The sequence below is a fragment of the Cupressus sempervirens genome, chromosome 10 (assembly GCF_028749045.1).
Source record: "Cupressus sempervirens isolate cs-2001-9-10 chromosome 10, ASM2874904v1, whole genome shotgun sequence".
Lineage (NCBI taxonomy): Eukaryota > Viridiplantae > Streptophyta > Pinopsida > Cupressales > Cupressaceae > Cupressus > Cupressus sempervirens.
Genome location: NC_143127.1, coordinates 452,206,076 through 452,233,966, shown reverse-complemented (window position 1 = coordinate 452,233,966; position 27,891 = coordinate 452,206,076). Strand labels below are relative to the sequence as shown.

Genomic DNA, 27,891 nt, shown 5'->3' with positions numbered 1-27,891 from the left:
AGATCTTCCCTATTTGGCATGTATGGTTTCGGTGGGATTCAACCCTCACCCTATTCTGTCTGTATACTTCTCGGTTCAAATCTGGCAAATCAAAGCTCTATCATTTGCAAATTGATTCTCATGTGATTGAATGAATAAGGTATTTCACCAAAACATTCTGTGTTTTCCTTGCACTTCACTTTCCATTCTATTGTCTGCAAATTCCATCTTCATTCCGTATTCACTCTCTGCTTGTGCAACTCACATTAACCGTACTGCTCTCCTTGTTCCACCGTACGGTCTTCTTGTATGGCTTCCCATTTTCATTACTCCCACTACACCTCTGTACCTTCAGTGCTCATCTATTTTCCCCACCGTATGGCCTGTTGTATGGCATATTGCGTCTACATTCCGTACACTACCCTCACCTCCCTTCCATGTCATTGTACTGCCCTTTCTACTCCCCGTACAACACAATAGACACCACCCTTCCATTAACGTACGACTTGTTCATTATCCTTCCATAGTAGCCACCGTACGACCATCTTACATAACCGTATGACTTCATATGGTAATCGTACGACCATATTTCCACATCGTAGGACTCATTTCTCTGAAGTACGGCCTACCCCCAATCACCATATAGTCTGCATAATCCTTGTCTTGGCGTACGAACACTTATAAGGCAAAATATTGTAGGATTCCAACCGTACGACTTCTTGTTCATACTTCCCACCACCGTACATCCTCTGCAAACCCAGTATCATCACCGTACGGCTACTCCAGTCAGCACCTCCTCATAGTACGGACTTAATTCAAAGGCATAGTTGCAGTCATTCATTGTAACATCAGTCTGCTAATTAATCCATTGCACGTCAGGAACAATACACATACTTAGAACTTTTCATCAGGCTTTTAAACAGACCCATGTACTCACAATTTTGTATTCTTCAAACTTGTATGGTTGTCTTAATTTCAAGGCACACCTTTTTAATCCATTGGACCCTAATCTGCCTTTTATATTTGAACAAGTTGCTTTAGATGTTATAGGAAATCGTAATACTTCACCTACACATAGTATAATTGTCACATCATCTTAGCAAGCTATTGAGTTTTCCAAGTTGACGGCAAGACAACTAAAATGGAATTTGTTGGTGACATGAATCGTTTTAATAATCAATTCATTTGCTTTGATAAATACATTCTTCCTATGAAGTTGACTCCTTTTTATATGTGGTTTATAAATTCTTTCTATTCAAAACTTGGCTAGTTCTATGCACCTTTTTGGATTCATTTTTGAATCATTCTTTTGCTTTGGAAAACAACCTGATATGAAGAGTTTAACAAATGAGTCATAATGATTTCTTATGCATGGAAGGTTATTCTTAATAACAATCAATGTTTCCAAATTGAAGTTACGTGTTTGCAGTATTACATTGGCATACCATCATTCTTCCATTCATTGTTCTAGCCTGACTTATCATAGGTGGGGACAAATCATTATTCAGAAGTGGCCAGAATAATATACTCAAAGCCATAATACCCAATCAAACTTGTCCTTCGGTTATTGCTCTTTCCACCATTTTAGTCATGTTCAGATCAATAGAAATTAGTATGACTTTGATAATGTATATAATGTGTCCCTATGTTGTAGTAATATATTTGATGACTCTACCCGCCAGTGCTGGCAACAAATAGGGACACATGTTGAACGGAATGGTCTGGAAACCTCAGGGCCTCCTAAAGGTAAAGTGTGAGGCACAACTAATTAGTATATCTAAAGAATGCAGGAAGAGATTGCATCTCTTTGAATAAGTAGTAGAATCTCCCTTTGATCTCATAATAGATGTGGTGGTGGGAAATGAAGTGGGGCTCCGTTTCAACCACCTCTAAATCGCAGAGCTAACAAACCCTATCCTCCCTATCCAACTAATTATTGGTTTGGTGTGAACCCACTCTGAAAGAACCAAGATGTATGTCGAGTGTAGGCAACCAACTATAAGAGAGATATAAGGGACAAATAATGATCTTGTCTTATATATCAAGAAAGTAATCCACGTAGAAAACTATCTTCGGGAAAAGCCCCTCAATAGGTCTCACACTAGTGGCGAAGATATATTGCCTACAGATGTCCATCCCCACATGAGTGTTCAGCTCCTATGGGACAACATAATATGAGTTGGTGCATCCAACAAGTACTGGAAAAGGAGAAGGCGACCAATATTGATCCCAATCAAACTTAGGAGGGTCGAGGCCTGAGCAGACCGACCCTTGACCTAACCCAAGGAATTTGAACCTGCAATGGCCTCCGAGAAGCGGTAGGCCAAATAGGAGTATTTGAGACATCCCTGCAAAGAATTGACAAAGTGCTTAAGGTGATGTAAAAATCAAACAAGGTCAAAGACAATCCTTGGTCGGAAAGGGTGGGTCTCAAACTTAGCAAAGACAATATTGTAAGGTGTAGATTGTTACCATTTGATAATGCGTCGAAGGAGGAGAGTCTGGACTTGCTCCACAGAAGCCGAGTCAGACTCCAACAAAGACGATCCCCAAACCACAAACCCATAGAGCACAATTGGTTGGATAAAGTATCGTCAAGGGTCAGCTTGGACGCGGTGTCTTGGAAGTGATGTTGGAAACACTGTCGCTCAATAAGGGCCAAGGAACCATACCCCTTTGTTGACAGGAGGCTGCATAGTGGGTCTCATACTGAATCAAGGGGTAGAGAACTTAGCTCCCAAGTATGTGTATGAAGAAGAGATCCCCACCTCTGTGTCCTGGAAAAATAAGTAGAGGTAAGAGGTCTTGAGGCAATTGAAGACCATCACCTTGGTCCTCCCTCGATTTATTGTCAGTCGTTGAGAGTCGCAAAAGGAAACAAGGCCATCAAAGAGTCTCTATAAACTCTTAGGGGAAGATGCCAGCAGGACCACATTATCTGCAAAAAGAAAGATGGAGATCAACACTTGGTGTAAGAGACACCCATCTCCCACTAGTGAGTGTGCCTGAGAAATGTCTCCAACTCATCGATGTAAAGTCCAAACAAGGTAGAATTTAATGGATAACCTCACTTTACCCCAATGGTGCTATAGACGAGTTTCAATATCCCATAAGGGATCACCATGCACACAAAAACGATCTCATAGAGTCTTATGATGACAATCAAGAGAGTCTCGAAGAGACTATTGTCAGATTGTCTCTGGAAAAGCTCTCTCCTAGAAATAGAGTCAAAATCTTTGTGGAAATCCACAAAGCAACAATACACATCCGAGCAGCAATGACGAGCCTCCTCAATTACAACCCCGAGGGTCAAGATGTGGTCCATTGTTTGATAATCATATTAGAAGCCTGCCTTTCCTCTAGCCTGAATAATTTCGCCGATTCAACTTTGGGGAAAGGATATTATGCAAGACAATAGCATAAAGCTTCAGATAGGTGTGCCCAACCATAATAGTCTTGTAGTTGTTGGGGTATGAAGCTGGTCCCCCCTTATGGATCGGGTGGATGATATGTCGTGACCAAGAGGAGCAGAATCTGGTGCAAGCAATTGTGTTGAAGAGGTTAGTGAGGAAGGGGCCCAAAACAATGTTGCCAAGCTTGAAGAGTTCTACTTGGAACCTTCCTCATTTGTGGCCTTGCTATTGTTCATGTATATCATGGAGTGTGGAGGTGTGGGAGATGAGGGAGTCGTGGTCTAGGGTGGGGGAGAGGGTGATTGGCAGGGAAAAAGGGTGCGCCAGAAGGTCTTGGGGTGCCAAAGGGGAAGCTCTAAGGGCACGGCTATGAAACATATTTCAGCGACATGTTTAGGAACACAAGTAGCTGATTTATTCTTTCGAGGGATCGTAGGGCTACATTGGATGCCTAGGAGCATAGTGAGTGATCAAGTTCTTACGCCTCTTTTGATATTATCTTTTCAGATTGAGTGTGACTGAGCTCACTCCTAGCACATGCTACTACCCACAAACAGATGGATAACCATATATGAATGGTTGAGCGTTGTATTGCCTTCATAAATTCCCTTGTGCAGCTCGTTCTAGCTGCTAGTACTTGTGTCCTCTTCAATTAATTGTATGTTCACTTCCATGTCCTTAATCCAAATGATAGCTTTATCTTTTATCTCATTGTTGTTTTAATTACTAACCTGGAGATATATTAGAATACAATTGACACATTGTTCTTAAATATATCAATCTAGATATGGTGCATACCAAGGTTTATAATATGGCAATTGAGGTTGGTTCATTCATATTCAAAGGTAATTTGCCCTATATATGTCATGTATTATCTGTTACAGCAGTAACTTCATTTATCAATTATTGCTCTGATCTATGTTTGTCTTCTTGTTTCAAGCAAAAGAAGCTCATGTATTCAATTTAATATCTTCATGAATTATATACTTCGTAGGCTAGAAAATGCTTTGCGGAATATTGGAGTGAAAACGCTGTTTCCTGTACAAGTGGCAGCTTGGCAAGAGACAATTGGACCTGGTGCTGCAGAACGGGATCTATGTATTTGTACACCAACAGGAAGTGGGAAGACTCTAGCATATGCATTACCAATTGTTCAGATGCTTTCAACACGCACTTTGCAGCATCTTCGAGCTCTAGTTGTACTTCCTACTCGTGATCTTGCAATCCAGGTTTAGTCTCAAACTTATGTCATAAATGCAATTATTGCTTGCAATCTTCTCAGAGATAAATTTGAACTGTTGTGTCAGACTTATTTAAAAAAGGCAAACAGAAAAATACTTTCTATAAGATAAAAAGTAAAGATAGTTCAACTGATAGAATTGCACAAGATTGGGTGCTGTTTAATGACTTGATTGTTCAATTGGTGGTCCAAATATGTGAAATTTCAAACTAAACATATTTAATGTCTTGTTTGATTTTAGTAGCCTTAAAGGAATGACAACTACTTTTCCTATATCTTCCCAGACCCAAAGATAGGTGAAGTTATTTTTTTGACTGGTTTTTGGAAATAATTCCCTATTATGCATTCTGATTTTGAGAAGGATTTTAACATTTACTGTTATGCATCTGAGCATACTATGTCACCCATCCTGTTGCAGAAGAATGAACTAAGAATTGAAGCCCCAATTGCCTCTATGAGTGTGCCATTTAAGGAGCATGAGCTGAATTATTCCCCTACAGAGAAACATGCCTATGCCATAATTAAAGCTTTAAAGAATTTTAGGTTTTACATTATGCACTCTCGTACTGTAGTATTTGTCCTTGATTGCACTGTAAAGAGCATATTGACTCGGCAAGTTATTGGCTATAAAAAAGAGGTACTTGGGTGGCAAAAATACAAGAGTATGATATTGATGCCAAACTCACTAACTTGGTCAGAGGGAAGGGACAATGTAAGATGACGGTTGAAAGTAAACCTACTAAAGAAGGAAGCTCACCACCACTACTCTTTACAAGTACCAATGGTGAATGCTTCTTTGATGTGACCCATTTATTAACTTATGCTGAGTTTCCACTTCATTTATTCGCCAAGGAGGGAAGGAATCTGAAGCTGAAAGCAGGTAAATATTTCATATGGGAGGGAAATTTTTACAAGAAAGGAGTAGATGGTACATTTTTTAGATATGTGGCTCAAGAGCAGTAGAGAAACTGTTAGAAGTGTTTCAAAATGAAACATGTGGAGGACATTTCTTTGCATCTGTGACAACTTTCAAAATCCTTTCCCAGAGATTTTACTGGCTAGGCATGTTCAAAGATGCTTATGAATGGGTGTAGTGTGAGAAGTGCATAAAGTTCACCAATAGGCCTCAACTAGCTGCTTTGCCGCTTAGACTAGTAGTTATCGAAGATCCTTTCAGCAATGGGGGTTACATTTCATTGGACCCATAAACCCTAATTTGAGTGTAGGACACACTCGTATCTTAATTGCCATAGATTACTTCATTAAGTGGGTAGAAGTTATCCCAATAAAGAACACTACTATTGAAGTAGTCTTTAATTTCTTGAAAGAAAATATTTTGGTGAGATTTGGTGTTACTAAAAAAATATTGGCTGATAATGCTAACAATTATTCTTCCTTGGAGTTTTCTCGTCTGGTATGACTATGGGATGAATCTAACCCACTCATTAGATTACTATCCACAAGGCAATGAGCAGGCTGAATCAAGAAATAAGAGACTTATTTTCTATTATCAAGAAGTTGGTGGATGAGAAAAGGGGATGACACAAAAATATTCATGAAGCTTTGTGGGCTGATAGAGTCATATATAAAAGGGCAATATGAATGTCTCCATCGCAGTTGGTATGTGGCTTTGAATGAGCTTTGCCGATCCCACTAGAACTATCAATGCTAAATTTAAGAAATTGCATTGAGCATGGACAACTCCAATCTTAATTAGAAAAGAGAATCATGCATTTGACCTAACTTGATGAATGGAGGGTTGAAGTGGTTGATAGAATTTCTAGACATCAAGAATCTGTGAAAAAGTTAGTTGATAGAAAAGCTAAACAAAGGAAGTTTGCAGTTATTGATTCAGTTATGTTATGGGATTGCAGGAGAGAACCAAAAAGGGCTCACAAGAAATTTGATTCCTTGTGGAAAGGTCCATTTGTAATCAGAAAAATGCTTAGAGAGAATGCTTTTCAACTGGCCTACCGGGATGGTACATGTGAGCTTTTCACACCATTGCTCGATTGCAAATAAGGATCCCCTTTGTTTTGCTTTATTAGTTAGTCATTTTTAATTAGTTGTTTTGCTTTGGTTGTAGCTTGGAAGCCTTTTGAGATCTTGAAGGTTTTAGAACTTGAAGTCTTAGGAAGAATTGAGGTGAAAAGTTGTTTGGGGTGTGAGTCAAAGCCTTATAGGAAATAATTTTTTTTCAGGTTTCTAGTCCTTAGTCAAAATTTTCACCAACTTGGTAGAAGAGCCTTGTTACGTCATGATTTTCACTCAACTTGCAAAGCTCTCAAACTTGAGGCTAGAGTATGAAATGTTAATGAGAAGTGATGGATATGCTCAAGACTGAGGAGAAATATAAAATGGCTCTCAAAAATGGTGTAACTGCCATTAAGGATATCGAAATTTCAATCAATCCCACACATTGCAACCATGGAAATTGGGATTAGGAGGATCAAGTGAAATGTATGGAGTGCATGAACTAATCAGTTCAACACTTTGTCAAGTTTCGATGATGGACTTATGTGTGCCAAAGAACTTGACAAATTCCATTTCAGCTATGTATGGAGCCCAACTAAAGTGCAATTTCTACCCAAGGGTTTGAACATGAGCCTAGTGAGCCCTTTGTTTCCTCCACGACAAGGTTTGAACATGAGTCCAAAATCAAGTACATTTTTTGCCCCAAGCTTGTGCGAGCCCAAGGAGGTGACAAATACTGCACTAGCACATGAAGTGGAGCCCAAGGAAGGGTAAATTTCTGAGTATGCAAGGTGATGAAAAGCCCAAGTGCATGACATTTTTTGATTTAACACATGATGTTCGATCCCAAGACTACTACAAATTCTGATTGGGTCATGATGGTGCCCAAGCGGAGGTCGAAATCCGTTTTTTGTTCGAGCTCAAGGCCACAACGAATTCTGGTTTAATGTTTCACTCAACAAGAAGACAATTTCTGCCCAAGAGATGAGAAAAATCCACCTTTGATGGAGTGTAAGAGGACTACAATTTCTGCCATGCTCAAGTGGAGCTCAAGAGGGAGACAAAATAAAAAAATGCAAGCTTAAAAACCCTACGATTTCAGTCCACTAATTGCAATTACAATGTTTCTAGGAGGGGGCAAGTCAGGTTGGCGAAAGGGTCATATAAAAGAATGCATATTTCATTTTATTGCAAATCAATTGGATTATATCAAGTCAGCCTAGCCAAAGGAACATGTCTCCAGACCTCAAACCCCTATAAAGATAGGGTGTTGAAATTCATTTCAATCACCAAAAATAATTTGATTAAGCAGAGAAGACTTCCTTTTAGGGGTGAGATACTTGAGACAACTGCAGGTCTGAATCAAGTAGAAGTTGAATTTACCAAGGAAAATCAGATTTAGTGGGAGCAAAATTGAAGATCTGTGTAAAAATTGGAAATCTGAAATTTTAAAAAGCCTTTTAAGGGTTCAAATACTTGAAGATCTGAATTTATAAACTCAGAATTTTCTTATCAAAGCAAGCAAGGAATGCTTCGCAACAAATTTGCAATGGGAATTAAGGTATTAGAATGAATGTTTCTTTGGAAAATCTGAACTTAAATGAAAGATCTGAGCTTAGCATCTTCAGAATTGCATAGTAGAATCGTTAGAATAAGGTTCTAAGGAATTTCTAATCAATCTTGTAGGACCTTAAGGACTTTTGATTTTAATATGCATCTAGAGATCATTTGAATTAGAAAATGTAAGGAGTAGGGGAGGTTTCATATTACAGTTTTATAGACTCAATACAATTATATTCTTGTTGTGCAAAGTGAAATGTATAAGGAGTTCAAGCTAACAGAGGTTTTTTTATCACTTCAAGACTACAAACAAGAGGTAGACAAGGAGGATCTATAATGGCATGGAAACTTCGAGTATCAACAAGTTGTAAGTCATTTATTAAAGGGATAAGCAAGATGGGGTTTGAAATCAAGAGTCAAAATGAAGGTGTAAATCCAAGTCCAAGTCATCAAGAAGATTAAGACCAAGACATCCCAATTTTAAGCTCAAGCAATCTCAGCAACTCTTCAATTAGAAGATTTCTAAATTTAGAAGATGGAGGAGATTATTACAATCTCAAATGTCCTTTGGAAATCCAAGGTCAGTTAATGATCCAACCACATGAAGCACCTCGTCACTTTTACAAGATCAAGGCAAGATAAAATCCAAGCTATTTAGGATGAAGAACTTCAAAGGGTAGAAAAAATTAATAAAGACAAAGCAATTTGGGAATATGAACCATCACAATTAACTAACGACTTGATATGTTGAGTATCAAGAGATGTCTCTCTATTACCGTGAATCAATTAAGTTTACAAAGAGTAACATGTTGAGGTGGCCAATTAACCAAAGGACTTCAATTCCACGTGTCCAATTCTTTCAATCGAATTGTTCTAAGTGTACTTGTGGGAAACATTTAATGTCTTAACCTTACCAATTTTCTCATTGGCCCACAAGATGGTGCCTTATTGTAATTGGTCAACATTTAATCCTTGTAGTGGGTAGTTGAATTAGGGTTGTGCCAGATCAAGCTTGGCAACTATTGATCTCAAGTCAATGTCACTCGCTCATTGTATCGAAGGCAAGGCCTTATTTGAAAAGGGAGAGACTTGGAGAAATTGTTATTATGATGTTGTCAAAGTAATTCTAGATTCATTGTTGTCATCATGGTGGATTTCTTGCGTTGTTGTTGGAGTATTGCATGGTTTCTACATTTCCTCACTTAGAGTAAGATTTTATTTATGTTGAGTAGATGAATGAAAGATGTTGGTGAATTATGGTGAAACACCTCTTCATACCTTTTATTGCTTGTTGATTGGAAGTAGAAATTTAAGGTTGGTTTGAACTAATTGTAAACACTTAACTTCAATTGAAAATTTTCATTTGGGTTGCACCATCGTTGGGTATTTGAATGAGTGCTTGCAATATGAAAATCATTCACACATCCTTAGAAGATTGCACTCTCCTTTGTATAGTTGATTTGGCGAAGCAAGGACTAGTTTAGTTTCATTTCACCTTCAATAATCCCTTGCATTGCTAGAGTTAGCTTAGCTTTTTGAAACTTCTCCTTTTTTCACTTTGTTTTGTTAAAAGTAGTTGAAGAGTTGAGAGTGTCAAATCATTTGCATTAGAAAGTTGATATTCCATTGAATAAGTCCCTATGTGTTTGCCAACAAACCACATCAGAAAAAATGAGTTACGTCAAACAAGAATAGGAACCTTGAGTTGCTTCTATGATCTTTCTTGCAATCTTTAGCATATGTAGTTTCTTTGTTCAAGAGAGGATTAGATATATCATGTTTCATCTTGTAATACTAAGTGTTTCATCCTGCATTTTGGAGTGGTCATAAAACTCACATCAAGAATACACTATTGCCTCTTGCCTATAATGAGTAAGATCTCAAATTATATGCTTGGTATCTAAGCAATTCAATTGCTTCTTGTACTAGAGTTTACTATTTTCATAGTGCTAAGGTTTTTGTTGACTCTGTTTCCCTTTGAAATAAGGCCTTTGGCCAACTGTTCTGGATTCTTTACTTCTTGTTGAGTCCTTGTCCCCCTTCAGAGCCCATTGCTACCCTAAAATTTCAATTTTTGGTCCCCACCTTGGAACTCAAGTTCTGGTTCAAACATTGTCCTTAGTATTTAGTTTGCCTTTACTTTTTCACTAAGTCTTGATTCATAGTTGACCCTTTGTCCAAATTTTGCACACAATCGGTAAACTCTAAAGTTTTCGAACCTATTGCTCAAGTGAAAAAAGTTCATAGAACCATTGATTGCCAGACGATTTTGTAGGTTCAAGTCTTATTGTTGGTAATGTGCATTAAAGGAGTTTTTAGGTCGATTAGTTGGGTAACTCTTGAACCTTTGTAACCCTTCATCCTTTTGGTTCATAAGCTACCAAATTTGCCGATCACCCTACTACTCTTCAATATGTTTCTTGTCATTGATTGCCACTATTAGTGGTGTCTTTATAGTTGGCTAGTGAAAGAATTTCTGGATACATGTACCCCCTGGTTGTTGTGGTCCAAAAGCACAAAAGTTGTCGACAACCTAACTTCAAGAGATTTCTCATTCTTGAAGGTGTGATTTTTTCGAGGTATTAACAAGTGTGATGCTTTGATGGTTGGTTAGGTAGTGAACGATATGCAAGTATGTTGGCACTATTTCTGAAAGAAGAATGAAGGACTCCCTATTGCATCCCCTATTTTGGCTATTTTTAAAATATTCTATATAGCCATTTAGACTTATTGCGAAGATTGAGTTGATTGGTTAAATTAGTTATTCGTTATGGTTTCATGTGAAGTTGAAGTGTTGATTATGTGTTATGATTCGTGAGAACTAGAAATATTGGTTATTTGTTATGATATTATGGTAATATGATTATTTGGTTTTGATTAAATGATTGGAAATACGTTATCGCCATGGTAAATTTCTTTTTGAGGAACGTGACGAAGGCAGGGGGGAAGCATTTCGAGAGAGGGGATGGGGCTTGTGGGCACCAACCCATAATTGAATCAGTTACCTAAATTTTCACCCCTGGCTGAATTTAGGTAGAGCCTTAGTGATGCCAAACAAAGGTGCATATTATGTTTTGCCAAGTACAAGAGCTTTGATTTCATGTAAAACAATAAGCTGAAACATTACATATCAAGAAGAAAGAGCACCACATAAAATTCATTTTTACATGCTTTTTTTGAAAATGTAATCCTTTATTGATCATATATGTTCAAATGTTTCACACAAGCTGTGAAACTAGCTAAAGGACAAATTCAAATCTTGAGTTTGAAAACATGAATACATATGTGTAAAAAGAAGAACTGAGGCATAAAGAGTCATAGGGGCCAGCCATTGCTTGAATGACTGGCGATGTTGCTGCTCACTTTGACCATGTACGCTCCTGATGCTTTGTTGCTCCTGTTTTCCTGTGTTCCAGTGCCAAATCCTGCAATCACAAGAGAGGAGGGGGTTAGATCTAGTGGATCCAAGCAATGACTAGCTTATCTCACAATCATGCACCACACATGCATCCATATTGCCAAACCCAAATCCTGATCTGTTTTCTAACTAGTTAGTTTCATGTGCAGCAACAGGTGCTCTGATTAGTGAGTGGACATAAACGAGGCTCCCACAAGGGTTTGAGCCCAGCTCGCTAATAAGAGATAAAGTGATCAGCAATCAAAGTGAAACACATGCAAGTACCATAGATAATCAACAGATAAACAGAGTATATATATATATATGTGAGCAGCAATCATTAGACTGTTTGATCAATAAAAGTGGTATCTATTGTCATAGGAAATAGCATTCATTCCATAGATCAACAAAGAATGCATGCAGCCATCATGGAACAAGTACACTTGAAGAGGTATCTACATCTCAAATACATCAATGGACAATAATGACATGTTGTCATGAGCACTGTTTTTTAAATGTCAAAAGGCAACCAATATAGAAAAGTGCAGTCATCTTTTGGCACATTTAGAAATGCTAAAGGATAGTAGCAATATATATATATATCAAAGCGAGAATGGCAGGACTTGAAACAGAGGAAGAGTGGTGTTGTATGAGAGTTTAGCTTTATTCCTAATACTCAATGTGTATATGTTAGCATATTGAAAGCTATAGGGAAGATAAAGACAAGGACAATTATATCTTCAAAACAGTGAACAACAGAAGACAGAAAATTTTGGCATTGAATGCAAATGAGGCTTTTTAAGTGGCAGATTTGTCTTTCATTTGAAGTCTTACAGTTTGAGTTAGTTTAGCATATGGATATTATAAACCTGAATCTTAAAAGCAATCAACATTTACTTGGTGAGTTTCCATAACATTTGAATGCAGTCGAAATGAGAGAGGTGCAGTTTCATGAATCGCATGGATTAATGCATGCTACAACAAGCAAATGACTAAAGATGTATTAAAGACTGTAATATAAAATGGTGAGTATGATCAATGCAATACAATGATACAAAGCAAGATTCTGGCCTCAAGGAAGCTACAATGTTGTAGTGAGATACAACAGTATCATCGTCAATATCATGAAAGTAAAATTTGTATCTTGATGCTGCTAGAGAAGCCCGGGTAAGATGGTAAAGCAATGATAGTGTTAAACAATACAAGGCAATAATTAAATGCATGTGATTAGATCACATAGATTGAGGACTTAAGTTTAAAGAGCATTAAAGTACAGAATTGAACCCAGCAAGAGCAAATATGGCAGCCAAGGTAGGCTACAGCCATTCAGGGAGCAGCAAGGGTCTCATGAAGTAGGTTGCAGCTCGAACCGAGTATGTACATGAGCTTTTACATGTCAAAGTATAGGTGCAGCAAAGGCATACATTAGAAGGTTCGGAAGTCTTTCTCAGCAGGACCATTCTTTCAAAATGCTAGAATTTGTAGAAGGAAAGAACTCATGAAAGGTTTTGTATGTTTCATACAAGTTATAGACTTGCAAACAGCAGCAATGATAAACAATTGCAATGAAGCTAGGGTTCGAGAAAGTTGGCCCAAGTTGTGTTTTGTACAATTCCGAACCCTGTGGAGAAAGCCATTATTTTCCAGAAAGCAACAGTATCAATAGAGGATGGAGCTCATAATTATTTAAGGCATGGATATATTATTAAACCATTCAGAGTACCTTATAGAGAGTGATCTGAGATGCAGTAATTATTTGCAAATGACAGTGAAAGTAGAGCCATAATAAGCTGCAAGAAATAATTATTTTTGCATTTTGTTGCACAAATAGAGAAATTTCTTATCCACAGGCCAGACTTGAAGAAATAGAAGCAAAGAAACAAGGAGGTACTCACATGAATCACTCTGAGGATGAAAGATGAGCTCATAATGCATATAAAATTTCAAGTTCAAGCTGTAGAAGCCCTTATTATTTTCATGGCGGCATTACCAGCAGTGTGAAGAAGCAAGCAAAAAAAAAATTCCACGTAGTTTGACCCAGAAGGCCCTCTTTCTTCCATTCATGGACTCCAACAGAGAAATATCAGAAAAACATGCCCAGAAAGCTCTAGATTCAAGCGACAAAAATGGCTTCAAAACGTTAACAAAACCCTTGCATGTCCTCTCGCGGTGGCCAACAAAGGATGAAGACAGAAAATGAAGAATTTTTACATAATTTTTAACCGAATATCTCCAAAGTTCTCTGAAGTTGCAAGGGAAATACTCACCAAATAATGAAATTTGGAAGAGGAAAGCACCCAGAAAATGTCTAAGAGCAGCCACCAAATTACTTGCAAGGCTTCAACATCATCCATGCAATGAGTCACAGAAAAAAAAGCACTCAGCAAGTCCAGGTTTAAACAAAAAAATGGCCTCAAAGGGTTCCAACAGCCCTCTTTCTTCCATGAGCAAAATAGGAAGGTGATATTTTGCAGATTTTCCCAAGCTCGATCTCACAAAATGCACAGGAACTAGATTTAAAAGCTTCAGCATGAGAGAAAACCAAAAATGCCCAAAGACTTCAGATTTGAGCCACAAAATAGACTCAATAAAACTTCATAAAGCCTTCAGGCTCTTGTTTTTAGGATGGCTAAAGCAGCAGGGAAGAAGCATGCAAAAAATGGATGAAAGTAAGGGTTGGATGCGCGGTCTATGCATAAGATGTTCTCAGAATTTCATAGGTCCTCAAACCCTCATACTAGTAGCAAAGCGTTCTCTTCCCATTTGTAAGTGTTGAAGTGATATGCCTTTCATCTTTTAGGATATTTAGCTATGCCTAGAAGTTTCCTTTTCCCATTGGTGTTTTTATGGAAATTTTTTATATTTCCATGCCTTTTTTCTTTTCCATCCCGTGGATATCCCTTGCAAATGCCAAGTGCGTCCTTTCAAGCTTTGAAGTATTAGTATATTACATCCCAAATTTTGACCTAATTTAAAATATAGCCATTGAGGTTCACATGAAGTCAGTTGACAGTTTAATTTGTTATAATCTTGTGAAATGGTAAGATGGTTAGTCGTTATAATTTCAAGTGAGGATAACAAATTAGTTGATCATTTATCACGAATTCATGGAATTGAAAAGGCAGCTAGCCATTATGATTATTTATAACTTATTATGATAATATGATTTAATTGTGGAGAAATTCCTTGCAGGAACACTCCGAAGGGGTGGAAGCATTGTCAGAAAAGAATTAGGCACAAGAGCATCACCATCACTGAGCAGACGGGTTGAGAACCTAGTGACTTGAAACAAGAATACATTTGCGGATCCACATGAGCTATTTAAATAAATAAATTGAGAAACATAAAATAATAGAGTTAAAAAATAAAACATACCTCAAAGGATTTTTGATCTTTCATCATATCATTTTAATAAATATTTATATACGTGCATATAAATATTAAAATGATTTGGCACCATCATAATTTAATAATTTAACAAAAGTGATGTTTACATTTACGTATAAGATTATAATAATATTAAAAATACAATAACATTTGAATTATAATATTCGAATTATAATCTTCCAACTCTATTCTTTCCATTTTAATATTCTTGCTTTTAACCGATTAAACACTTGGCATGATAAATCAATTTAATATTTAGCAATTCGAATTGTCTTATAATCTTTCCAACCTTATCTTCCAACCTTGTATTTTTTCCTCTTTTTGTTTTAATCGAATTAAACACTTGGGAATTCAAATGGACATCTTGGAAACCGATAGAAGAATGAAGTTGTGAATTGACCAAGGCAGATCATTCTTCTCTCCTTTTCATTATTTGAAACGTTTTCATTTTAAGCCGAGTATAGTCATTCTCAGCAAAACATTCTTCCAACTTCTCAGCCAAAATACCCTGCTCTTCTTTACACTACTGGCGTCTGAAATTTGTAAACATGTCTCAATTAGCAGGTGAGCAAGAAGCCAACAAGAGTTCTGGCCTAGGGACGGGAGGAGCCATGTCAAAGCCTAATCACAGGTCACGAATATATGTAATCGCATGTCATAAATTTCTTCCTTCTTTTAAGTATAAGCCCGACTACAGTCGGCTACGCATTGCTAGGAATGAAAGAAATACAATCTAAGCATTCATAATTTATAGTTCTTCCTTCAATGAGTATAATGTCTGAATTACAGTCGGCTACATAATGATAGGATTGAGAATAAAACAATATATGTTTTCATGTTCATAACTTCTTCCTTTTCTGATTAGAATATCTGACCATAACCGGCTGTGCATTGCTGGATTAAGAATAAATTTATAATACCTTGCTGTTGGTCCCTGCATTACATAGAGATCATTGAAGATCTTCATCGAATATCCTTGTGTTTAAACATCATTTATGAATGCAAATGGTAGTTGTAGAAACCTGAATGATTGTATTAAACGACATCAATAACTATGCTATCATAATCAGAATACTTATAGATTCTCTAACACCTAGGATTCACCAACAAAGTTTGCCATGAAATGTTGAAGAGGTGTAAATAATATCAGAATACTCATAGATTCTCTAACCTTGAGGAATTCACCGGCAAAGATACCATGAAATGTTGAAGAGGTGTAAATAATAACAGAATGCTCATAATTTTACAGACATCGAGGAATTCACCGGCAAAGAAGCCATGAAATGGTGAAAAGGTGAGATGGAGTCTGCAATGACTTAGAAAATAAAAGTCAGATTGGATACATTAAATCTAGAATAATATCATGTATAATCTTGTTATAGTAGCTCTTGTTGTCAAGTTGAATGGTGTGTTTAAATACTAGGATGCTCAGTGGATGATAGATGTTCCAACCCCAATTCCGGGTAGGGAGGACCTTTCTTGTTAGAGATTGTGTGGGGATATGTTATGGTCCGAGGTTGGGTGGTTAAGCCCCTGACAATGTTTCACCTCTCCCCAAGTTGTCAGACATACAACAAACACAGATAAGCTATGCATTCAATTGGTTACTGGAAACAGGTAATTTTACTTTATGATGTATATGCAAGATGAAGGTAAGATTAAATGAGTTATATCATTGTTACAATTATTTTACATTTAGTTGTGAGAGATAGATTTATCTGATGGATTGTTATATCAATCTTTCATTTATATGAATGATAAATATGAGCATATCTTTTAATCTTGAGATTGCCACCATTTAGTTAAGCAATTGGAAGGAAAGGAATGATACAGTGGTATCTGAAGCCCTAATTGATTTCATGGTATTTGAAGCTCTAATTGATTCTGTGGTATTTGGAGCCCTAAATGATACAGCGGTATCTGAAGCCCTAATTGATTTAGTGGTATCTGATGCCCTAAATGATCCAATGGTAAATGATGCCTTAATTGATACAGTAGTATGTGATGCCCTAATTTAATATAGTGGTATTTATCGTCATTTGATTTTGATTTAGCAATAATGGATGGAAGTTGTTATATGATATTGTTATAGTGGTATTTGTGGACTAATCTGGGTGATTGCAGAAGCATCCCTACAATGTTTTCTTGATTCAAATTCCATGGCATGTGGTTTTTAACTTCTATAGTAATTTCATTGATGGTGTTTTCAGCTCTTTGTTAAGAAATTTTGTTTAACTGATTTTAATCGTCAATCTCTTTCATATGAATGAAACTGATTTAAGTGTCTTCCTATGAAAATGAAGTAATAACTGTATTTCTTGGATATTTTAGTTGTTAATTAAGACTTGGGAAAACGGGATGTTACATAGTATATGGAATGTAACATATCCTTGCCTAGATCTTTCAAAGGTAGAATAAGTGTTTTACTTTCATCACTTTTAAAATGTATATTATAATCTTTATTATTATTTTAATAGATATTGATTATATTAATGGTATTATTAAGTGATGAGTTAAATCACTTAATAATAAGATTAATCTAATAAGTATTAATTAAAATAATAAACATTTTTATCTTTCATACTTATATCACTCCTTAATATATATTACATAATCCATAATTTATTTTATTTTTTCATAGATATATTATCAATTTGATTAATAATATTATTAAGCGATTTAACTTTATAATACCATTAATACAATAATAATATATATTAATAAATAAATAAATAAATAAATAAATAAAGAACTATGAATTATGTATTATTATTATTAATTTGGTATAAGTATCAAAGACTTATAATTCATTTATCTACTTAATTTTTTAAATATTGACTAGATAAATGAATTACTCATGAATTGTGATGTAAAAATAAAATATTTGCTTTACCTTTAAAAGTCAAGGCTGGATATTTTGTAGAGTTATTGCAAAGTTCTAAGCTGTAGTGATGGGATGAAAAGTCAGACAGAGTTATTGCATTTCAAAGACTTGTGAGTGCTTATTTTGGAGATATGACTGCATTTATGATGGGTCTTTAGGATGATATTTTGGGGCCATGCCATATGGGCCATTTATACACCTTTTTGAAGTCTTTTGGGGGCTCAAAAAGTGCCGTATTGACTGAACTCGCCCAAGGAGTTGGTGTTTGCATTTATGATGTAGTTGGATGTAAAATTGCATAAGTATGAGCTTGAGGCTTATTTGTAGAGGTGCCAGTTTTTATGCAGAGGTAGTTTTGGAGTGATCTCTTTGAGTCCATGATATTTTTGCAGACTACGTTCTAACCAGTTTGATGAATGTTATTGTGCTAACTTTGAAGCTTGAATAAAGAATAGTTTGGAAGCCATTTTTTCGTGTGTAAGTAACTGATTTGATGTTATTTTTGTGATTTATCTTGAATCCTTGAGCTAATATCTTAGATTTATCATCTGCAAGTGAATTTTGGAATAGCCTTATAGGTTATAAGCTGTGAAATTGTGCTTCATTTTAGGTTGTTAACTGAGAATATCATTATTTTTGTTAGCATTTTGTTTGAAGTCTATCCTTCTTATAAAGCGATTATATATGAGTTTTCTAAGATTAGTATTGTGCCAATATTGAATTGTTTAGTAAAGCTTCATTGTGTCAAGTCAATTATCTTCTCATCTTAATGTTTTGGTGTATCACCTTAAGTTCCAATTATGGTTACCTTTTCGGTATCTAAATTTTATGCAAGAAATCCTTCTTACCCTTTTCTAGCCAAGTATTCTACATTCCTGCATCAATATTAGGTGAAAACATCTCATGGGAACCGGCCTAGAACTCGAAGATTTACTCCAATTTTGGGTAACCCACAGACCCAAGAGTATTTCCATGTTTCTTGAAGTGACTGGGTTTTAGGATTTAGTCAGGGTGCAACTTTTAGAAATAATAGAACCAACAGGTATGAGTCCTGACCATCACGACCAAAGGAAAAGAACTAGGCAAGCAAGGGTATATTGAGTGACCACCATGAGCTAACTGAGTCAACACACTTAATAAGATAATGAAGTGAACGGACTAAGAACAATTGTTACCTTTATGATTTGGGTCGACCTCAAAACTTCTTGGTTATGTGAAACATGTTCTAGTATAATGATACCATGGTACTTACATGTACTTATACATGTACATACATATATACTTACATAGCTGTATATTCAAATATGACGTACTTGACTGTATACATTTACTTAAAATACGACATATACAAAAAAATATGTATATTTAGAATACTATGTATATGTGTACATACATATACAAATATATGTGGATACAAGATGGTGTCATTATACTAAAGCATTAGGAGCAAATCAATATTTCCACCTTATGTCAATGTTTTAATATTATTTCCATCGGCCTTTATTTTATGGCTTTTAATATTTCAATCAAGAATGTAATTGACAATCACCACCCTCCTAGTCATCTTGCACGTAAATCTTATTTGGAGATTATAGCTTGTAAGTGGGCGTGCTTGAAGAGAAGTAAGGTATCTCTTTGCTCTGTGATAAGCATTCACACCTACGATTCATTCTTCTAGCAACAACCAACCATACCAAGCTCATTGCTATTCTCTCCGATACTTGCGATCTATTCTTCCAACATCAGCGAGCCATTACAAGCTCTCTTTTACTTCTTCCATGTACTGACGATCATAGCCACAATAGACCTAAGGAGCCGAGTTAGGCATTCACGAGCTTTTGCTAGCAGTGATGAGCCCAAGGTTTAAAGTCCAACCTAGAGCTCTGATACCATATGTTACATACGAATTTTCCTAGCCTTAACTAACAACTAGTAAATCATTGAACCCAATTACTTTTTATAGTCACATGCATGAAAAGACAGTTATAACCTAAGTTGCCGATTTGGGTTCGGGGACGGGTTCGGGTTCGTGGGTTCGGACAATTTTTGTTTCCCCATTTGGGTTTGTGGGTGGGTTCGTGAGTATATATATATATAGACACACACACAAAAGAGAAACATGCATAGTTGCAAAACAAAGTGATTTCACAATATGAACATTTGTTGCTTGATCATTGATCAATGCCAAATGCCAATGATAAACATTAAATACTCGCTCATTAATCTATCTTCATGATTGTAAAGAAAATTATACATTGAATTACTAAATTGCAAAACATAGACTAGTTCATCAAATAATACATTGAATTACTAAATTGCAAAACAAAGACTAGTTCATCAAATAATAGAGTTTGAAACATGATAGATGACTAGTGTTTAGTAGTTTATCAATAATCATAGTATCAAATGCCTTTCAAGGGTCAAATCGATCATTTTAAAATGAGGGATCAATGGCTTCATCCCCAACTGCAACCATATCTAGATCTTCATCATTGGAACCCAAACTGGTTCCACTAGTCCCATATGATGCTATATCATCATCCTCGTCCTTGACATAAGGGATTAGATGAGTGAAATGTTTTTTATTAAGTTCCTTTGAGAGTTGCATAAGAAAACAATTAAAAAAACACTCTTTAAAGTTGTTTTAGCCTCGGGTTTGCTGTGGGTTTGTCCGAGTTCGCTCCAGCAAAGACCTCGACGAATCCATTGGCAAAACTAAGGACCCTACCCGGACTCGCAGCGAACTCGGGGGCAAATCCAGACCCGTGTGGACCTGGACCCGAATCCGGGCAGTAGTGGACGAATCCAGCTTCTTAGGTTATAACATATAATTTGCATCTTCATATGGAAAAGGGGTTATAGTAGATTAACTAAATTCTAAATAAATGCCCTTACCAACAGAATGAAGGAAAACTTAATTTAAATACTTGACTAACTACTTGAAATACTGAAAAGGAATATTACATCATAACTAACTATAACATAATTCAATTGAACTTGAAGAACATAACAAAAGTAAAATACCCGATAAAGAGACATGAATGCGAATTTGTTCTATGTTGAGAAAGTCCTTGCATGAGGTGGAGAGGAGAAGCATTGTCAAAGGCTTATCCTCCCAGCCATAGACCCTAAGTATCCCTACACAATCTCAACTGAGAAAGGCCCTCCCTGCTCAAGATAAGGCACAAGAACACCACTTGTCCTGCCATTGAGCATCTTGGTGTTAGAGTGTCAACTTGACAGTCAGCTAGGCTAGGGACTCCTTCCATCAACTTATCCTTCCGACTACAAGCTATCCTGACCTCTAGTGATCACAACAACATATGCCACTAAACCTATATGGACACTATGTGCCAATCACCAACCGTTCAAATGGACAACAAGACCATACCCTTTTCCCACCATGAGTTGGCTCGGTTATAGATTTAGTTATTAAGCTCTTTTAATGCTTATCATGTTTTGACTCAACTCCTTTACTTGCAGGAATACTTCATGGTTATTAGTTTACACCTCTCATCTTGACCATACTTGGTCATCCTAGATGATCTTGGGTGTGACTGTCCTTTATTCTTGAGTAGTTTCATATGTCTTTGCAATCATTGATATTTTCTGTTAAGCAAAAAGAATATGCATGTATTTCAAGTATTACATCTTTTCATGAGATAAGGCTTCCCTCGTCTCAAAGGTATATGGTATAATAATTTTGTACGAGGGAAGTACAACTCGTGACATTATTAAATTGGATAGAAGTGACATAACAGATCAAGAGATTATAACTATAATACTAAAGCTGAAACTTTATTGGATGACATGCATACGAATTTGATTATTGCTGTTGGTTCCGTGCTAACTTGCAGAAGAATGGATGTATCTCCCGCGGCTTGGAGAGCTTAGAGAGATAAACATATATGATGAGTGGAGACGGTATTTTCTGCTGAATGTCGTGAGATTCTTTGAGAGAGAGGAAGAAGGTAGTGGGTGGCGTTGGGAACATATATGCTTAATGGCTCCATACTTGTTTGGAGGAGTTATGGTTCTTGGAAGCTTTGCAAGGTGGAAGCAGTTAGATTATGCATTAAGTCAAAAAAAGAAAAGAAAAGAAGGTGGCGACGTTTACATATTTGAGCTAAATTGAAAATCATAAAAGAGAAGGGTGGCAATGGACCCCATGATATTTTAAATTGCTATCAAATGAAATAATAATAGATAATAGTGTTCTTCCCCATGACTTTTTTTAATAAGACTATAGTATCTATATATGTTTGCACGAATTTTATATATATATATATATATATATATATATATATATATGTTATTTTTCAAACATGTGTAACATTATATATATGTCATATTTTAAAGATACGTAGACATACATATATGCATATGTAACACACACATCCTTACGTAAATACTATGGTGTTATTAGAGTAATTCATGTTTGACAAATGAAGGATTCCAATTCATCCAAATAATCGATTTAAAGGTAACAATTGATTTATTAGATTAAAAGTATATTATGTTTCAATCTAGTTAGCTCATGGTGGACATCTGGTATACTCTTGTTGCTTAGCCCACTTTTGCCTGACCATGGTGCCTTAGGGTCATACTTGATTGTTTAGTAGCAGTAGGTTGGTGCCCTCATACCCTATTCCCTCTCTGGCAATGCTCCTCCCCCTTCATTCCATTCGTGCAAAAAGAGTTGATAGGTGAAAGCATTCATCTTTCAAAGGAAATCTAGTTATCATAACTAATAACTTACTTGATTAACCATCAAAAAATATCATAACGAATAACCTCAGCTTTCGTTTCACAAGACATATAACAGATAACCAATATTTCCACCATGCATTTCGAATTGTCTTAAATATCAACAATAATAAAAAATGGGGATGTAACAGCATTGATTTACCATAGCATGGTACCATAGTGGGTCAATGGGATCATGTAATATAACCTTTTTAGCTGTTGTTTAAGATGAGTTGTTAGCCCATCACTGTGACCCTCGTGAACTAATGCTATGGATAGGGGGTTGCTTTTGTTTGAGCCAGTGGCTATGTTCTCACTCTAGCGGTCGAGTATGTTCAAGATTGCTCTTCGTTTGAGTTAGATAGGCACACTTACTATTTATAGTATCTCTTTTTGGTAAGTCAAAGTTTCTATCTTTTGCAGGGCACCTAAATAGTTTGCTAGCAGTGTGGAGTTGTGACATTGACGAAGCGTATAGTTTTGGACTTACTATTTAGGGTAAGTCAAATTATGGTCAAAGCTATTTTTTTGTAGGGGTACTTAGACTCATATTATGCATAGTGGTTAACTCATTCATTAGGTGGCTTAGTCTTGGAGACTTACTATTTATAGTAAGTCAATGGATGTTAGATAGGGACCCTTACTATTTTTAGTAAGGTAGTTGGATACACAATGGATATAATGGTTAGTTTCCAAGTTCAATTGGAAATGACAAATTATGATTAAGGATGGAGTTACATTGTTATAATTATTATTAAAGTTATACTTTAATAATAATTGATTTTTAAGTCCATATCATTTATAAATTAAGTGCACTTTATTTAAAGGGAGATATAAGTGTTAAGTATAGTTTATACTATGCACTAAATGGAGGGGTTATAATTGAATATTATATGGAATTGCAATAAAAGCAAATGGTATCGGAAGCTGACTATTTTTTTAAGTTATAAGAAGAGTATTTTTGAAGATATCTCTTGGAAAATTATATAAAGCCAAGGTAAGAGAAAGTGAGTTCATTTGATGACTAGTGCGTTTCCTTTTGTTTCTGTGGAGAAGAAATTGAAACAAAGGTTTCAGATTTCAAGCTTGAAGTATGGTGAATTCTTTTAAGTTATATACACATAGTGAATTGGTGAAACACACAATAAATTGTGCAGTTAGAATGGCTTCAAGCAGGAGTCATCATTGAGTTTTCTTGGATTAGATGGGTGCGGATTTTCTTTATATTTGTGGTGTTTTTCAGCATACTGAACTTTAGGAGACGTGGCTCATAGTGGCTGAGATTAGCATTCCAATTAGCAGTTGTACGTGAATTACACCAGCCACAGGTTATATATTGTTTTTACGATGGTTTTAGGGAAGTGACTTGAGCAATAAAGGGAATTTGTTTGGCATTTGAGGCCTCTAATATCTTCAATTGTGTGAATTGGAAGGGATTATTATTTTTATGGAGACAATTCTATGAATGTTGAAGAAATAACACAACTAGTGCTTACCAGGTTTTTACATTATTTGCTTGATATTATTAAGTCTCCATAAATTACAAATTGATTCGTTAGAAATATTTTGGGAATTGAAAGGATGTATGACAAGTGTTTGTGAAAATGTCTATTGGTTTTAGATGCACTTTTTACATGTAGAAATCATATGTATGCATTCACAAAGACAAAAAGGATTGCATTTGCATTTTAGTTCTTTGCCTAGATATCTTAGTAATCATGTGCAAGCATTTAAACTTCATTTAAAACCATTCCAAACAAGAAAAAACAATATGAAAAGTCGTTTTTACAAGAATCCACTTTGAGAGGGTGCAAAGTGTTTGACAAAATGTCTAACATCCATAATTGAAGTTACAACCATTGGAGTTATAATTGGTGCGAGTATAATAATAAATGATAGTGATTACAATTTTGGCATGCAAAACTTTGAATTATAAACTAATTAGCTCATTGAGAAGAGAAATGACAATAAACCATTGTTAGAAGAAAAATATCTTATGTATGAAGGAAGCAATTAGCAAAATATAGTTGATAACAATAATAAAATTAGAAAGGTTGCTTATCGAAGTGAAGTGAAGGTGATTAATAAAAATGAAACTCCTCTATGTAGGACACTTCTATTCACCAAAGACACAAGAGTATATAGGGAAGGAGATAAGCGCATGCCAACCAGGTATTCATTCAAGCCATTTGGGAAGTCCATAGGATGTAAAGAATTTGAAATGAAATATAGGTTTGGCAATATAACATATACAAACATATACGATAATAACAAATGGAGAATAAATGCAAATTATTCCCCATGTAAATGTAAGTGTAATAACAATGAATATATATTTGTATTTGTACCAAATGGAATCAGTTTCAGTTTAGACTCCCGAATAGTAAGCAAGAAAGGATTATAATAATGTTTACGCAAAATATAGAGAAAGGAGAAACATAGAAATTTGGATAGGCATTATGCATTGCATAAAGCCGACAATTTATATATGGAAGGATGTGGAGTAAAACCACAAGATAAGGAGAAGGAAAGACTTTCAAAAGATAGTTATACAAGTGCTCTATGATACGTACAAAATCAAAGATTGAGCAAGATTGCCATTAACTTCGTAGCATTTGGATAAACATGGAAATCAAGGTACTAGTATAAGGAGTGAAGACTTCATGCATCGACACAATAAAGATAGCCATGAAGATTGAAAATGGTTATAAGAGTAATCGGGTAAGACACAAATATGTGACAGATAACATGGTACAATGTAGACAGACCACGTGAATCTCCCCTTGCCTACGGGATATAAAGAGTACAAAAGGCTGATAGGAGCCTATTGGACATCATGCTCAAAGGTAACTAAATGTATAAAGTTATTCGTTTCCATTTAAGATAGGTCATACATTATATATATATATATATATATATATATAATGCAAATGCACTATTACTTAATTAAAAGTTGATGTTAATGAATAGATTATACACACACACACACACACACACACGTGTGGATGTATATGTTGAATTTTAATATATACAAAAGGACAATATATAGGTAGTAATTTTATTAATTAAAATCAGTTAATATTTCATAAAGGAAATAATGGAACCCCTTATAAAGAGAAGACCTCAAACTCTTTGCGTCGGTATTAGAGAGGGGCATAATATCCATTTGGCTAATGCAATAGAGATGGAACTCAATTTCCTAGCATCACTATCAGAGATGGGTAAAATTTCTATTTGGCTGATGCAATGGAGATGGAATACAATGTCTTAGTGTCACTATTAGAGATTGGTGTAACTACTCATTTGGCTGACATGATAGAGATGGATATTTATTGCCCGTATTAGAGATCACCATAATCTCCCATTTGGCTAGCTGCCATCCTAATGGTTATAATCTCTATAATTTTGGTATGTGAGAGTTATCTCCATCTGACCAACATGCTTGAGCCCAAGAAATCTCTATAATGCCAATATGTGAGATTAATAATCTCCATCTGGACGACATGCCTGAGATTATCATTATCTGTACAATGTCTGTATGAGAGATTAATATTTCCATTTGATTGACATGCCTAAGATTGATGTGGCAAAATATTCTGATTATGTCAACATATGCATATGTAATTGGCACTCGATAGAGGATGTCCCATCCAAGAACCTTAAGGGGTGCACTCCAGAGAAGGCAGTGGAGTAACTAATGGTTAGGAAATCCAATCTAGAGACGTCTTTAAGGTTGGGGTTAGGATAGAGGGTAGAATAGTGTAGTTGGATTTGTTATTATTGTGATTCTAACAATTATTTGTAGGTTTTATGCATTCCATGCTAACCCTAGTAGTGGGGACATTTCAATGGTATTAGAGCATAATCCTGCCATCTTGTGAGGGAAAATCATGCATTACGCATCTACGTGTATGGTTGGTGTCTTCATGCATATATTGAACCAGAATAATTAGAATAACAAATTCATGGTAACTTACAAAATTTGATAGGCACTAATAGGAGATAGCTTAGAATGATCTCTTTCGAAAAACTTGTCTTGAATTTAGTTAAAAATTCTAGTGTCAAACCCTAAGTAGAGTTTATATATTTGCTCGAGGACAAGCAAACATGGGACAACTGTCATGAGCCCAAATCCATGTATACACTATGTCTAGATATTGCTAAAATAATATTAAAGTCTATTTAATGTTAATCAATAATTAATTTCTAAATGCTATAAATTAATAATCAATCAACATAATATGATCAGTTAGATAACATAAATTTAATATGCATTAATCAATATATCATTGACAAAACCTATCCTACATACTAATCATAAGTTTGATTATCATATGAGCAACAAGTTATGCAACTAATCCAAATAAGATCACATCAATTGAGAAAATTTACTCATTTTGAATAGGCTATCCCTCAAAGCATCTCATAGATGTTAACCTATAACGAGGTATGAAGGATCACATACAATCATATGAGTATAGGCTAAGACATGGCTAAACATTGATCATATGTTATAGGAAATTAATAGCTAATGATAATTAGACTAATATCAAAACTGGTGAAAGTAAATCAAGAAATGATATTGATTACGATGTTGGCATGCGAAACTTTGAATTATAAACTAATTAGCTCATTGGGAAGTAACATGGCAATAAATCATTGCTAGAAGAAAAATATCAATTATGTATGAAGGAAGCAATTAGCAAAATATAGTTGATAATAATAATAAAATTAGAAATGTTGCTTATGGAAGTGAAGCGGAGGTGATTACTAAAAATGAAACTCTTCTATGTAGAAGGATGCCTCTCTTCACCAAAGACATGAGAGTATATAGGGAGGAGATAACTGTAGACCAACCGATATTCGTTTATGCCATTTGGGAAGTCCATAGCACGTTAAGAATTTGAAATGAAATAAAGGTATGGTAGTATAACATATACAAACATGGATACCATAATAACAATTAAAGAATAATTGACAATTGTTCCCCACATGGAAGTGTAATAACCTAAGTTGTCGATTCGGGTTCGGGGACAGATTTGGGTTCAGGGTTCGGGTTTGTAGGTTTGGACAAACTTTTTTTTTTCCCATTTGGGTTCATCAATGGGTTCGTGAGTATATATATATATATATTATATATGTGTGTGTGCAAAAAATAATGAGAAACGTGCATAATTGTAAAACGAACTTACTAAGTCATTTCACAGTATGAATAGATCAATGTTACTTGATCATTGTTCAATGCCAAATGTCAAAGGTAAACATTAAATACTCACTCCTTAATCTATGTTCATGATTGTAAAGAAAATCA

The 27,891-nt window shown here is 35.5% G+C and overlaps 1 protein-coding gene across 7 annotated transcripts in view; it reads left to right on the top strand.

The window, feature by feature from the left end:
• RH1 (RNA helicase 1) overlaps positions 1–27,891 on the top strand; it is a 124,027-nt gene that overhangs the window by 17,763 nt on the left and 78,373 nt on the right. For 6 of the 7 annotated variants that reach the window (XM_089804752.1, XM_089804754.1, XM_089804755.1 and 3 more), the window contains exon 3: positions 4,387–4,621. In XM_089804752.1, coding sequence (XP_089660878.1) covers positions 4,387–4,621 — 235 coding nt within the window. The remainder of the gene's footprint in view (positions 1–4,386; positions 4,622–27,891) is intronic. The other variant, XM_089804758.1, reaches the window with a different exon arrangement.